Source organism: Gobio gobio (genome assembly GCF_949357685.1).
Source record: "Gobio gobio genome assembly, chromosome: 4".
NCBI classification, from domain to species: domain Eukaryota; kingdom Metazoa; phylum Chordata; class Actinopteri; order Cypriniformes; family Gobionidae; genus Gobio; species Gobio gobio.
Window position 1 is genome coordinate 13,643,456 of NC_137100.1, and position 12,892 is coordinate 13,656,347.

Genomic DNA, 12,892 nt, shown 5'->3' on the forward strand with positions numbered 1-12,892 from the left:
ACTGGGTGTCTCTTTATGTGACAGGCTTCGAAAAAACACCATCAGACTGAGGTGTGGGAATCAGCCTACAGTCACAGAAGAAATCCAAAAGCGCAGGCTGCAGGATTGGTCACGTATGCCAAATGAACGAACGACATCTACCATATGGACTACTTGGAAAACCTGGGCAAAACAGATCCAGGCTGACCTTAAAAACAAATGACTTTCCTAATGCCAGATATAAAGCCCTTAACCGCCAAGACTGGAAAACCATCGTACAAATCTTTCGTGAGCCAGCGGCACCTACAGCAGCGAACTGGCTCCGGGATAAATCCCATCCAAGCATTTGCCTGCACACAGTCCCTCTTTCCCCCCCCCCACCAACAATGACCAGAACTCATCTACTCACTGGTCTGTAGTCACACCCTCATTATTTTTATCATGCTTTTGCAAACTATTCTTTCAGGGAAATTTTTTTTTTTATATAAAGACTGAAAGCTCTGTTGGAAGCTTATTGTTGGAAATGCTGAAGTGGGACTGTGGAGTGGCCTATGTTTAGTTTAATACTTCTGGCGATTGTATCTAGGCTTCAACATATGTTGTGTTCATTTGTGAAGGTTATCATGATGAACAAAAGTTGTACAAATCATAAACTTTTGTTGGTCATAGAGCTTATTTTCTGCAACAATCCAAAAGCCAATGGAAAATCCTATTGGGTTTTTGTCGAGGAAACCAGCGTGATTCCAACTTCCTGGTTGGCCTACAAATACATTTGAAAAAAAATGTCATCACTGCAGCACCCCATTTTTTTGCTATTTTGTAGTGCGAGTTGTGTGCTCCCACTAAAAAAACACAATGAACGTGATTTCACCAAGTACAACATGTTTCTGGATCAACATCTTTGTTGATCCTGGCATAACATTCCAATCAACCAATCAGATTTGAGAGACGAGTTTATTGTTTATGTCAAGTTTAAGCTTACAACCAGGGTTAGGTGATTGTTATTCATCTATCATTTCCCTCTAATTTTAGGGATAACTGATGGATAGGCTTAGGGGTAGGGAAAGTCTACATTTTCGGACAGGAATGTTGTTCCAAGATTAACAAAATATGTTGATCCAGAAACATGTCTTAATTGACAAAATCACTTATATTCTTTTAAAGATGGCACATTTCAAATTGTGTACTTCTGTGGTTTTCAAACAACTGCCATTGAAATGAATGGGAATGCTTTCAGAGTTTTCTACAGGTATTATATACCTTTAAAACATTGAGCAATAACGGCAATAATGCTTTCCAGTGGCATTTACATTACATTTATCTGTATGCATTTGGCAGATGCTTTTATTCAAAGTGACAGTTTATATGTATGTGACCTTGGCAACGCTAATGCCATGCTCTACTAGTTGAGCTATAAGAGGTCAAAATGCTGTATTTTACCAACAGATGATCTGATACAAATAGACAGGTACAGACACACAAATGCACCAAAAAGATTTGCACAGGCAGGACGGCACGCAAGGAGTGCATTTGAGGAAATCCATTTTTAATGAGCATCTGTGCTATTTGAAGGCTACAGTCTCACTGTTTGAAAGATTGATTATGCTGTGGGAATACTTCACTGAATTATATGGCTCTGACACAAGCTGTCTGGAAATACAAACAATATTCTCTGTCTATTGCACAGCTTGCATATTTGTGATGTAAACCACATCTCTAAATTAATTAAAAACATATCTAAGCAGTTCTTTTCCATCAGCGGCAATTAACATTTTTGGACCCAGTCTTTATAGCCTGATGTCATCATAATCAGATTCTAGTCAGAATATGAGTCTGATACTGCTCCACTGGGCTGTGATTATGGGGCGAAAATGCCTCTGCACTCATTTGGATAGACCTACAACCAATCAGAGCAATGGAGTAAGTGACATATGTTGAGCGACGCATAGTTGTCAACAGAACTCAATTGCACGCACGCTGGAAGAAGTAGAAGAAGAAGATCTAAGTAAACGATCTTTGGTGTTGTAAAAAGAATTTAAGGATACACGGAGTCCTTACCAACACGATCATCATTTCTGAGAGAAATAGTAAAGGTGAATGCATATACGAACAAGTTCTCCGTTTAGTAAACAAATTCCCCCCAAGCGCTCTTTGGTGACGTAGATGATGACGTTACTGTTGATCATCTGTCCGTCATCGTATAAAGCCCACCCTGACAATTTGATTGGCCCGAACAGCTCTGGTTCAAGCATAGTTGCTCCACAACGGATCAAGTCCAGACCGAACTTCCAGACCTCAAATGTTGTGGGCGGGGCTAAGTTCGGCTGGCATCCAGGCTAGAGTCTTTAATTATTATACTAACATTTAAATGAATCATACATGTTTTACATTGAGCATATTATTTAAAAAATACCTGCATGTAATTACAGCTCGACACCCACGACACCTGTCCCTAACCTTACCCGTATCACACTTTTAAGATTTACGAATTTCAATTGTATAGTAAAATTCCATCAAATATTCATATTATGGATTAAGAATTTTTAATGAGTAAAAAAATAGAGCTTAATAAAATAGTTTTTTATAAATCTTAATAGAACAAGGGAATGGACCATTTACGCTGCATTCACACGGGGCATCTGCGTCAACGCTTCTCATTTACTTTGAATGGGTTCCGTTGCGTCGCTTCACTCGCGTTGCAAGTGGGAGAAGTTGAAGATTTCTCAACTTTTCAAGCGCCAACGCAGGCGTCATCCAATCAGATCACCCTATGCAAATACCCTAGAGCAGACGCTAGCCAATTGCGTTCATGCAACCCCAGAGCAGACGTGTGATTGACTGTTGAAGCACGAAGCTTCAGCCAAGCGTTAACGCCGACACCCCGCGTGAATGCAGTGTTAGTTTATGTGATTCGGATTCATAAATTTAAACGCATTTTTTACATTTATTTATGAATACGAATGACATAAACTGAAATGGTTCATTCCCTTGTTCCATTAAGATTTATACAAAATGTTTTTTAAGCTTTAGTTTAATTTTTATTTATTTATTGAAAGTAGCAGCAAAAGTGTTTTCCAATACAAAATGAGCACAATAAGTCTAACCATTTTTTATGTAAGTGGTTACAGTAGTAGTACATAGTAGTTAAAGACACCTAATACAAAGTGGGACAACTTTTTTATTACTCTCAACACAAACCAATATTAAGGCATCCAGTGAACACAGAAAGCCAATATGTGGAACTTAATTTGCTTTATTAAACAGGCATAAACAAAATTTATGCTAGAAAAAAACATTGACATTTAGTAAATGCATATACTTGTATATTGTAAGATTAAGGTACAGCCAAAGAAGTAAAGCACAACTTCAAAACAAATCAACAAATCTCCTGACAGAGTATTTGGCTTGCCTTGCTTGAAGCAACAAGAAAAACTCTGAAAGCTGACAGATCACTAACAAATTTCTATCTTAAAATGAACTGAATTTATAATGTCATGCTGTGAAACTGTTTCAAGTCAGAAACAGCCACTCAAATGCTAAAGGAAGAAGAGGAATGTGTGAAAGAGTCTGCTAGTCAGGTGGCAAACTCTACATGTAGTTTGGACGTTGATGCTTTCACATCATACACTGAAGGGTTCTTTTTAAACAAAAGAGCTCTGGTTATTGCAGTGATGTGCTATCGGGCGGTGGTGATGGTGCTCCTCTTAGCTACTTCGGCTCTCGTTGTTTCTGAAATAGACGACAAATGTTTTTGTTTGGCACAAAACTCCTGAAAGATGGTTATGAAAGACTGGCATATACAAATGACTGTATTGTGTTCCTGTGCATAAAACAGACATGCTACATTCAAACTAACATTTTAATCTAAGTCTAACTCTGTCAAAATTCTGTAGCTATAGCTTTCTTTTTTATGTAAAACATAGGGAGCATTACCATACGTAGGCAATACAACTGAGAAGGGTTCTCACATGACATTAACTGGGTACCATCTGTATTATTGCTTAGCAACAAGCAATTAAGGCGTTATTGCTAGGATACCGTTTTAACCATACTGATGTCTGCTGGGGAAATACTGATTCCAGACAGAAAAGATTTTGTAGAGTTTGTGATAACAGTAGTTCCAAAGAACCTTTAATGATTATTGTTCTTTCAATACATGATGGATTTAGATCATTTAAGACTGATTGGGATTTCGATCTGCCTTAATTTCCCTAGAGTGACAAAATCACATATACATTAAACCTTTAATGAGATAATGGCTTAGAGGGATGGATTTAGAAATTACACTAACGAGTTAAAATTACAGTTGTATTTCTTTCTGCCATGTTCTTTCTGGACACTTTTAAACTAGTTGTAGGGATTGTGCTGTTTCTAAGCAGGATACTTAAAGGGATAGTTCACCCAAAAATGAAAATTACCCCATGATTTACTCACCCTCAAGCCGTCCTAGGTGTATATGACATTCTTCTTTCAGACGAATACAATTGGAGTTATATAAAAAAATGTCCTGACTCTTCCAAGCATTATAATGGCAGTGAATGGCAGCCCCAGATTTGAAGCCCAAAAAAGTGCATCCATCCATTATAAAAGGGGGTTAATAAAGGCCTTCTGAAGTGATGGGTTTTTGCAAGAAAAGTATCCAGATTTAACACGTTATAAAGTAAAATATCTAGCTTCCGGCGGACCTCCTTTCGTATTAAACTTACGGAAAAAGCGTAACTGGCGCGACGATGACGTCGGACATGGCGTAAGCATTTTGCACTGCGAAAGGTTTTTCACTTTCTTCGTAAGTAAATACTGAAGGTGGTCTGGCGGAAGCTAGATATTTTAATAATAAATATGGATATTTTTCCTACACAAACCCATTGATTCGCTTCAGAAGGCCTTTATTAACCCCCTTTTATAATGGATGGATGGTTCTAGATAAATTGAGTCAGCACTTGCATATTGTTGCCCTGGACTGTCCTAGTTGCTTCTATTGCACTCATTTGTAAGTCGCTTAGGATAAAAGCGTCTGCTAAATGACTAAATGTAAATGTAAATGGATGGATGCACTATTTTGAGCTTCCAATATTTTGCTGCCATTCACAGCCATTATAAAGCTTGGAAGAGCCAGGACATTTTTAATATAACTCCGACTGTATTCGTCTGAAAGAAGAATGTCATATACATCTTGGATGGCTTGAGGGTGAGTAAATTATAGGATAATTTTCATTTTTGGGTGAACTATCCGTTTAATCAGTGGTGCAAAGAAGTAGTTCTACACAAAAAAAATGTTTAGGGACCATACAAAAAAATGTCTTAAGATAAACATGTTCATGTTAACCATTGAAAAACTGATGATGGGCCATTGAGTTTTTGAAAAGTACTGCGTAGGTGGTAATTTGGCTATAACGCAAAGAAACTTTTAGTAGTGATTTAAGCATATTTTATTATGTGTAATTTACAGATGTAACCAGGCAGTCTAATTTGTATAAAAATATTTAATTTAATAAATAAGAGTACTTTGTATGGTACTTTTTTTAATATAGTCTTTTTTTGTGGTATTAGTAAAATCATCCTTGGCAAATATATTTTGATGTACTGCCCATGCTGCTAACCTCTTCTCTAGGCTTGTCATCCTTCATTTTCTTCCTGGTCATGTGACCTCGAAAACCAGCTTGAATCTTAGCAGCAGCCTTGTTTGCGGCTGGGTCATCAAGGGGAATGTCCATGATGTCCTCATCTTGCGGCTGAGTGCATCCTTCCTGCATTTCAGATCAAATAAAAACACAGTCAGCCATTTTAGCTACGACTACATGGCAGAAGAACAATTACAGATCCATGTCAAGATCTACACTAAAGTGTCAACGAACTATCACACTTTGTAAAACCCCATGGGACCAATCTGTATCAAGAACACCAAGTGTAAAATGACAGCAGATTGCAAATCAGTTACACTATCTGAGGAATTTACAAAAGGAACCCAATAAGATCCTGCAAAAACCTTACGTCTGTACATCAGCGGTTCCACTATTAACCCCGTTATAATGGAAAAGCTTTGAGGCAGCCTATAAATATATATTGAAGTTATATATATTAATAGTACACAATAGGATATTCAGAAAGATATTCAGAAGGTTAACAGTTCTTCCAACCCAATCTAATGAGAAAACGTATATTTTACGAGGTTGTATTAATTGTATGAATATGTCACAATATGATTTGTACAGAAATGTATGATTTTTTATAAAAAAAGTAGCCATGGAGGTTCACCCCTAAACCTAACGAAAGAAGATGAAATTATATGAATTCACCACTAATTTGCCAAAATGTAAAATAGTTACGAATTGCCATTATACAAATTGTGTTGATTCTTCTGAAGATTGTGGTGGGATGTGTATCTTTTCACTTTTGCAGTGTTTTTGCTTGGGTGACTAATGGTAAAGTATTGTTACAGTCATGCCAAAACTTAAAGTCAGCACTCTGTTGCTCCCAAAGGAATTGTTTAATGGCACTCTCACCAACCCAGTTTTTGGTGAAAGTCCCATTAAAAAAATCCCCTTGGGAGGCACCGGCTGTAGGTTTTGATATTGGTAAATGTGTTTTCATGCACCTGTATGAGTTATTTTCGGATGCGTGTGCTTTTCAGTATTTGTGATTTATAGTAGGATTATTATTATTATTATGCCTTGTATAGGCAATATCTTTTGATATTACTGCTATTAACAGAATCAGAATCAACTGTAAAATGCAACAAATAGTACCCTCATGTCATTACAAACGTTTTTTCTTTTGTGGAACATAAAATAATTTTATATTTTTGTCCATATAATTTTGTCCAAAACGGTTAAGAATCTTCTCAATATTCCCATAAATTCTTATATGATGACAAAATTTTCGTTTTTGGTTCAAATATCCCTTATACTATTCTTTTATTTATGTTTCTCTCTCTAAAATCTTTTCTCTTTCCCTCAGAATCAAAATAATTAAAATACATTATCTCAAAGATAAATCATTACGTTTAGGGGAATGCACTTTTTTTTTTCTTTGGTTCTTTTATTCTCCTCATCAAGTGGGATACAAGCTGTCAGCGGTCCCTAGCGAGCCTCAAGTTTCCGACAGCTCGACTAATTTTCCCTGCCTGCTGGGGGTGCATCACAGTCAAGGGACTGAAGCTGAAAGCATTCAGAGCTTCACAGCCTAACAGTGTGAAGATCCAGCTGAGTGGGGTGGAAGCCTGACGCTCCTCTGAGGTTTTAGCACTATTACGCAGGGATAAACAATGATCTATTACACAACAAACAAGGACCCGAGGGCTCACCGTGATCATTCCCCACAAAGCCCTTCATGTATCAAAAAGACGTCGACTTTCTATCTACACGCTCTTAAATGTGCAACACCAAAGATAAGCAATAACTACATTTATCTGACTTTTATTCGATAAATATTCGAATATTCCTAGCAACATCAAGCATGATGGGCACTGATCCTGAGACCAATCATCAATCAAGGAACATCTTGTGTGAACTTTACTTGTGAGTGCCATCAGTTTGGAACATGCAAATGACCATCTGTCTCATCAGTCACAGCTTCCAAATTATACACAGATAATTGCTGTTTCTAGAAAGTTCTAGACCCTCCCACAAACACACAACTCTAAGCCCACGCAATAGATGACTTGTGTAACAAAGACTGCTTGTACTCCTGCTGTACATGGAGATAAAACAAATGGGAAGGAACACATTCAGTCTCTAGCTTATTTAATCATTTTAATCAATATGTAATGTGGAACTAGTAGAACTGTACTTGTGTTTGAGCTTGTAAAAATTAACTGATTAAGTAGCTATTCAAGTGCTCTATCTTTAGACACAGACATGTCACTTCTGAAAATCAGCACAAGACCAGATGTCAGACCAATGACCCTTCTCACCACACACAACTGCATACACAACGGCACATTCCAATCTTTTCATACAGTGAACAGCCTGAGAAGTGTCATTTTCTGTACTGGAAATAGATATAAACAGATTTAAAACAAAAATATGACCAGTCATCAATGTTGCCTTAAGCTTTAAAACTGTATTAATATTTATCAAATATCTGTAGGCTATAAGTGATGATTCCTCTACCCGGACATTGATACTATTGAAACATGTTCAAAATACACCTACCCACCTACAGCAGTTTCTCTGTTAAATCCTGCTGTTGTCAATAATCACTTATATAATGGTTGGTTTTAGCTGATTAACCTGACTCTGTAATCACAATGCAGATATTTAATTCATTTTCAAATGTAATATTTTAATGTAATTGGAGTCCAGGAAAATATTAACTCAACTAAGTTGGTATAGTTCTTGCTGGAGTATACACAACTCACGACATTTAAAGTTGAATTTACTGTGGAGAAATCATAAATGTTGATATTTTTATACAACAGACCTTTTGAAAATGTCTCGAATATAGCCAAATTTGTAATAAAACACTTCCATTCAGTCTTTTAAAAAATAACCAAAATACCCACATTCTTTCAAATGCGTAGGCTAATTCATAAGTTTTTTTTGTTTGTTTTTTGAAGCTGTATAAACATAAACACGGACTCCACTTACGTTTCGACAATCCATAGCGATTTGAGATGACAGGTTTGAGTAGTTTGAGATTTGTTGTCCAGTTAAACTATGGTTGAAGAATATATCGGTAAAGATGTGGTCTCTCTCTTTCAGCTCTCTCTCTCTCTCTCTCTCTCTCTCTGCTGTTTTCTGGCTGTCTGTCGATGAAGAGCGCTTCAGCTGAATTGACCAATCAGAGTGCTTGATATATTCCCCATCACACGTAACCATTTATCGCATGCCTTTCTATATATATATATATATATATATATATATATATATATATATATATATATATATATATATATATATATATATATATATATATATATATATATATATATATATAAACCAATACTATTGGCCTAAACCAATAAGCAACCAGTTTAAGAAGCTTTGACAAGATTTGTGACATTTTGTTTAACTTATTTACTTTGTTGCAAGGCTTGGCAAATATTATAATTAACACATTTTGCTTTTATAACATCCTTTTTTCAGTATTTGTCTCAAATGTTCACATAGCCTATTGTCTTACATGATATAGCCTAATTTAGAAACCCTTGTGAAAAAGAAGTGCACTTAAAGTAAATGTGCACTGTGCACTTGTAGTGTAGCCTAATTGGTTACACTTTATTTTGATGGTGCCTTTTGAACTTTCTGTTAAAAGTAACTATGCAACATGTCAACTAACTTTCAATAGAGTATTACTGCTTATTGTGATGGTCGCCAAACAGACATAACTGTAACTTTGCAAGTGCATGTCAACTTATTCGAACTCTACCAGTCTACTAATACTCTACTAACACTCTAATGAGAGTTAGTAAACATGTAGGTGTAAAGTTACTATAGTCAACAGAATGTGTTAAAGGGACCATCAAAATAAAGTGAAACCACCTAATTCATATTTATCTATTTATTTTTGTATGACATAAAAGTTAACTTAAGTGTAGGCCTAATTAAAGAGAGTACACTTTCATGTTTTTTAAAACACGGAAACAAAGTGCACTTTTTAATAGTCAAATAATAAAAAAAGATACATTATGCATTTTACATTTTACATCTAGTGCTTTAAAAAAGTACACTTATTTTTGTGTTGACTGACATGCTAAAGCACATATAACTTAATTTTAACTGTATTGTGTTATTCAGTATTACATTTTAAGTTAATATATTTTAAATGTACTAAATTGCAACTTAGTAATTACAAATATATCGAAATACATGACATACAGTCATTGTATATTACCATAAATATTTGTCAATACGACACATAAAGATGTATAAGTTATGGAAGCACACTTGGAGATAGAGAAATGCAGTGTAAGGGTGATTTATTGACAATCAAGCTGAGAGGTTTCAATCAGGAAAGTAGGCAGAGCGTAGGATTCTTCGATGGGGAGGAAGTGATGGGTAATCCAATATACTGGATCTTACAGACTTGGAAGAGCATGGATGAGTCGGGAAGCAGTCAGATGCACACACCTCGATGATCTTCTTCAGAGCTGAGATACACAGGGGAACTCACAGGAGACGTGGAGAAAGGGAAGACGCTGGAGGGAAACTCAGGTTGCAAACTAGAGGTAAACGTTGGAGATCGTAGGGAAAAACAAGGTAAGTGTCCATTTCATACAAACGAGACCGGACAATTGACTGGGGGTGAGGTGTTGTAACATTTATCCACTGTGAGGCAAGTTTGCTGAACCCAAGTGTATTCCTTTATTAACAAAATCCCAAACATAAAACAAAGACTTGGCTTGACTTGACAAACTCCATTGGGGGGGTTCATCTGCTGAGCCAGGTTCTGTGGAGACAGAAACAGAATCATAGTGAGGTTTGAGGAAGGACACATGAAAGGTTGAATGTATTCTGTGTTGTGGAGGGAGTTTAAGCTGACATGTGACCAGATTGATCTGTTTGATGATGGTGAAGGGGCCAATATATCTGGGACTAAGCTTCTTGCAGGGCAGGCGTATCCTGATGTCCCGGGTTGACAGTCAGACCTTCTGACCCAGTTGATAGGATGGAGCTTTAGATCGACGAAGGTCAGCTGTCATCCTGTGCCGTTGCACTGCCCGCTGAAGCTGATGGTGAGCAGTTTCCCAGACCCTCTCGCTCTCTCTGAACCAGTGATCGACAGATGGGACGTCGGATGGTTCTCCAGACCAGGGAAACAAACTTACTACTCGGTGCTGGTAACCGAGTAAGCACTGGAAGGGAGTGAGTCCAGTGGCGAGCTAGCGGAGGCAGTTCTGTCCGTACACGGCCCAGCCTAGGAACTGGTTCCAAGATTTCTGGTGGTTGTGGCAGAAGGTTCGTAAGAAGCGACTGATCTCCTGGATCTTTTTCTCTGTCTGCCCGTTCGACTGGGGATAGTATCCAGAGGAGAGACTTAAGGTCACACCTAGGAGGCTGAAGAAAGCTTTCCATACCTTCCATACCCGTAATGTCTGAAGATATTTTTGAAAAGGAGTTCTGTAGTTTCCATTGCTGTTGGTAGCCCTTTGAGAGAGAGAAGACCGCAAGATTTGGAAAATCAATCAATGACTACCAAAATGCAAGTATTACCATCTGAGGGCGGAAGATCTGTCATGAAGTCCACTCCTAGGTGTGACCATGGTCGGTTGGGAACAGGCAGCGGATGTTTGCCAGATTGTAGATGGCGAGGGTTCTTTGCAATGACACAGTTTGCACATCCTCAAACGAACCTTCTCACATCCCGGGCCATGTTGGGCCACCAGAAGCGATCTTTTAGCAGCGAGAGGGTGCTTTTGGTCCCTGGATGGACAGTGCCCAGAGATGAATGTGTGGATAGGATGAGAGGTATATGTTGTGTTTGGGTGACATACTGGCGCGCAGCCCGGTGGAGCGGCAGTGGAGACATTGGAGGAGGTGACCGAAACTGTTCATCACTAGATGGGGCTCACCATTAATCCCTTTGGCAGGATATGGGCTCTGATTCTTCATTAACTTCCACGAGAGCATGCAGGTGTGAGAGTGCATCGGCTTTGACATTCCTTGTCCTGGGATGGTAGGAAATGGAGAAATCGAACCTGGTAAAGAATAAAGCTTCTCTAAAGTATTGCAGGTTCTTGTGATCTGTGAAAACAATGAATGGATGTTGTGCTCCCTCCAACCAATACCTCCACTCCTCTGGATGGAGGGCTTCATCATGCAGTTGACCTACTCGCAATCACAGAGTGGATCTGGTAGGCGGTCTGAGTTGCTGTCATCACAATGTTAAGTTAGCGGCAGAGGCTTCCGGAGATGAAGTTCCAGGCTGACCCAAAATCGATGAGGGCATGGACTGGAACAGACACACCAGAGGCAGTAAGCGTGACTATGGTAGTGAATGAATGTAGGTTGGCTACTGGAGTACGGAGAACACTCACCTAGGACATGGAGGTCGAATTGGACACATGGAGATAACATGTCCACCACAGTAGAAACAGAGTCCCTGGGTCAGCCGCCTCTGCTGCTCAGCTGCATGGGTTCGGGCACAGGTCCTGGAGTGCTGCTGAACTTCCTAGGCTGGCGGAGAAAGTAAGGGGATGGGTGACCTTGGTGCTCATCGAGACATGATTGCTTTGTGGTGACAATTCTGATGGATAGCTGAATGAACCGCTCCAGACTGAGTGAATCGTCATATGCCGCAAGATGCAGCCACACTCGGGGTTCAAGTCCCTGTCGGTAGGTGGTGAGGAGCAAGCGCTCATTCCAGCCACTAGCATGCTCCCAAAACGCCGGATCCGTGTGGACGAAACGCTGATACAGTACAAAATTTTAAAGTTATACAGCTAAACGCGTCTCCGTGTGGACGGGGCCTAAATAGTTGTGCTGATGAGGGTGCAGACGAGGTGCAGGTGTGTGTAATTCATATTCAGGAGAGGGAGTGCATTGTGAGTGGCTTGTGCAGGAACCTGGCAGATCTGTTACAGTACAGTATACTACTTGAATACATATATGATATACAGTCTACTGAATTGGGTCAAAAAAGCCCTCTTAAGTTCAAATAATTGCATTTAATATAAATGTAAACTATAAAAGATGTTCATTTCATTGTGAATAACATGCACTTATGTGTCTGAAAACAATGCATTAAGTTCAGTGTAAGTATTGTTTCTGTAATAAGCACTCTTTTTTAAAAGTATGCTAAAGTGTAGCCTATACTACTACTTCTTGTTCTTCAATTTTTATTTTTTTTACAAGGGAATCTACAACTTATGCCTAAACTTTGTAAATAAATGTACAAAAAAGTGTATTTAAAAATGTAAATTTAAAACATTTAAAAATATGTGCATGCTGTATATTTAATGTGGTGATAACTT

At 38.3% G+C, this 12,892-nt stretch overlaps 1 protein-coding gene across 1 annotated transcript; it reads right to left on the reverse strand.

Moving 5' to 3' along the window:
* Nucleotides 1–3,000: 3,000 nt before the first annotated feature.
* Nucleotides 3,001–8,721, reverse strand: nrgna (neurogranin (protein kinase C substrate, RC3) a). Its single transcript, XM_079813893.1, has 3 exons — nt 8,568–8,721; nt 5,580–5,726; nt 3,001–3,708 (listed from the first exon to the last, which is right to left on the reverse strand). The coding sequence occupies exons 1-3, from the start codon at nt 8,580–8,582 to the stop codon at nt 3,688–3,690; spliced, it is 183 nt and encodes a 60-aa protein (XP_079670019.1). The 5' UTR covers nt 8,583–8,721; the 3' UTR covers nt 3,001–3,687.
* Between the last annotated feature and the right edge of the window lie 4,171 nt (nt 8,722–12,892).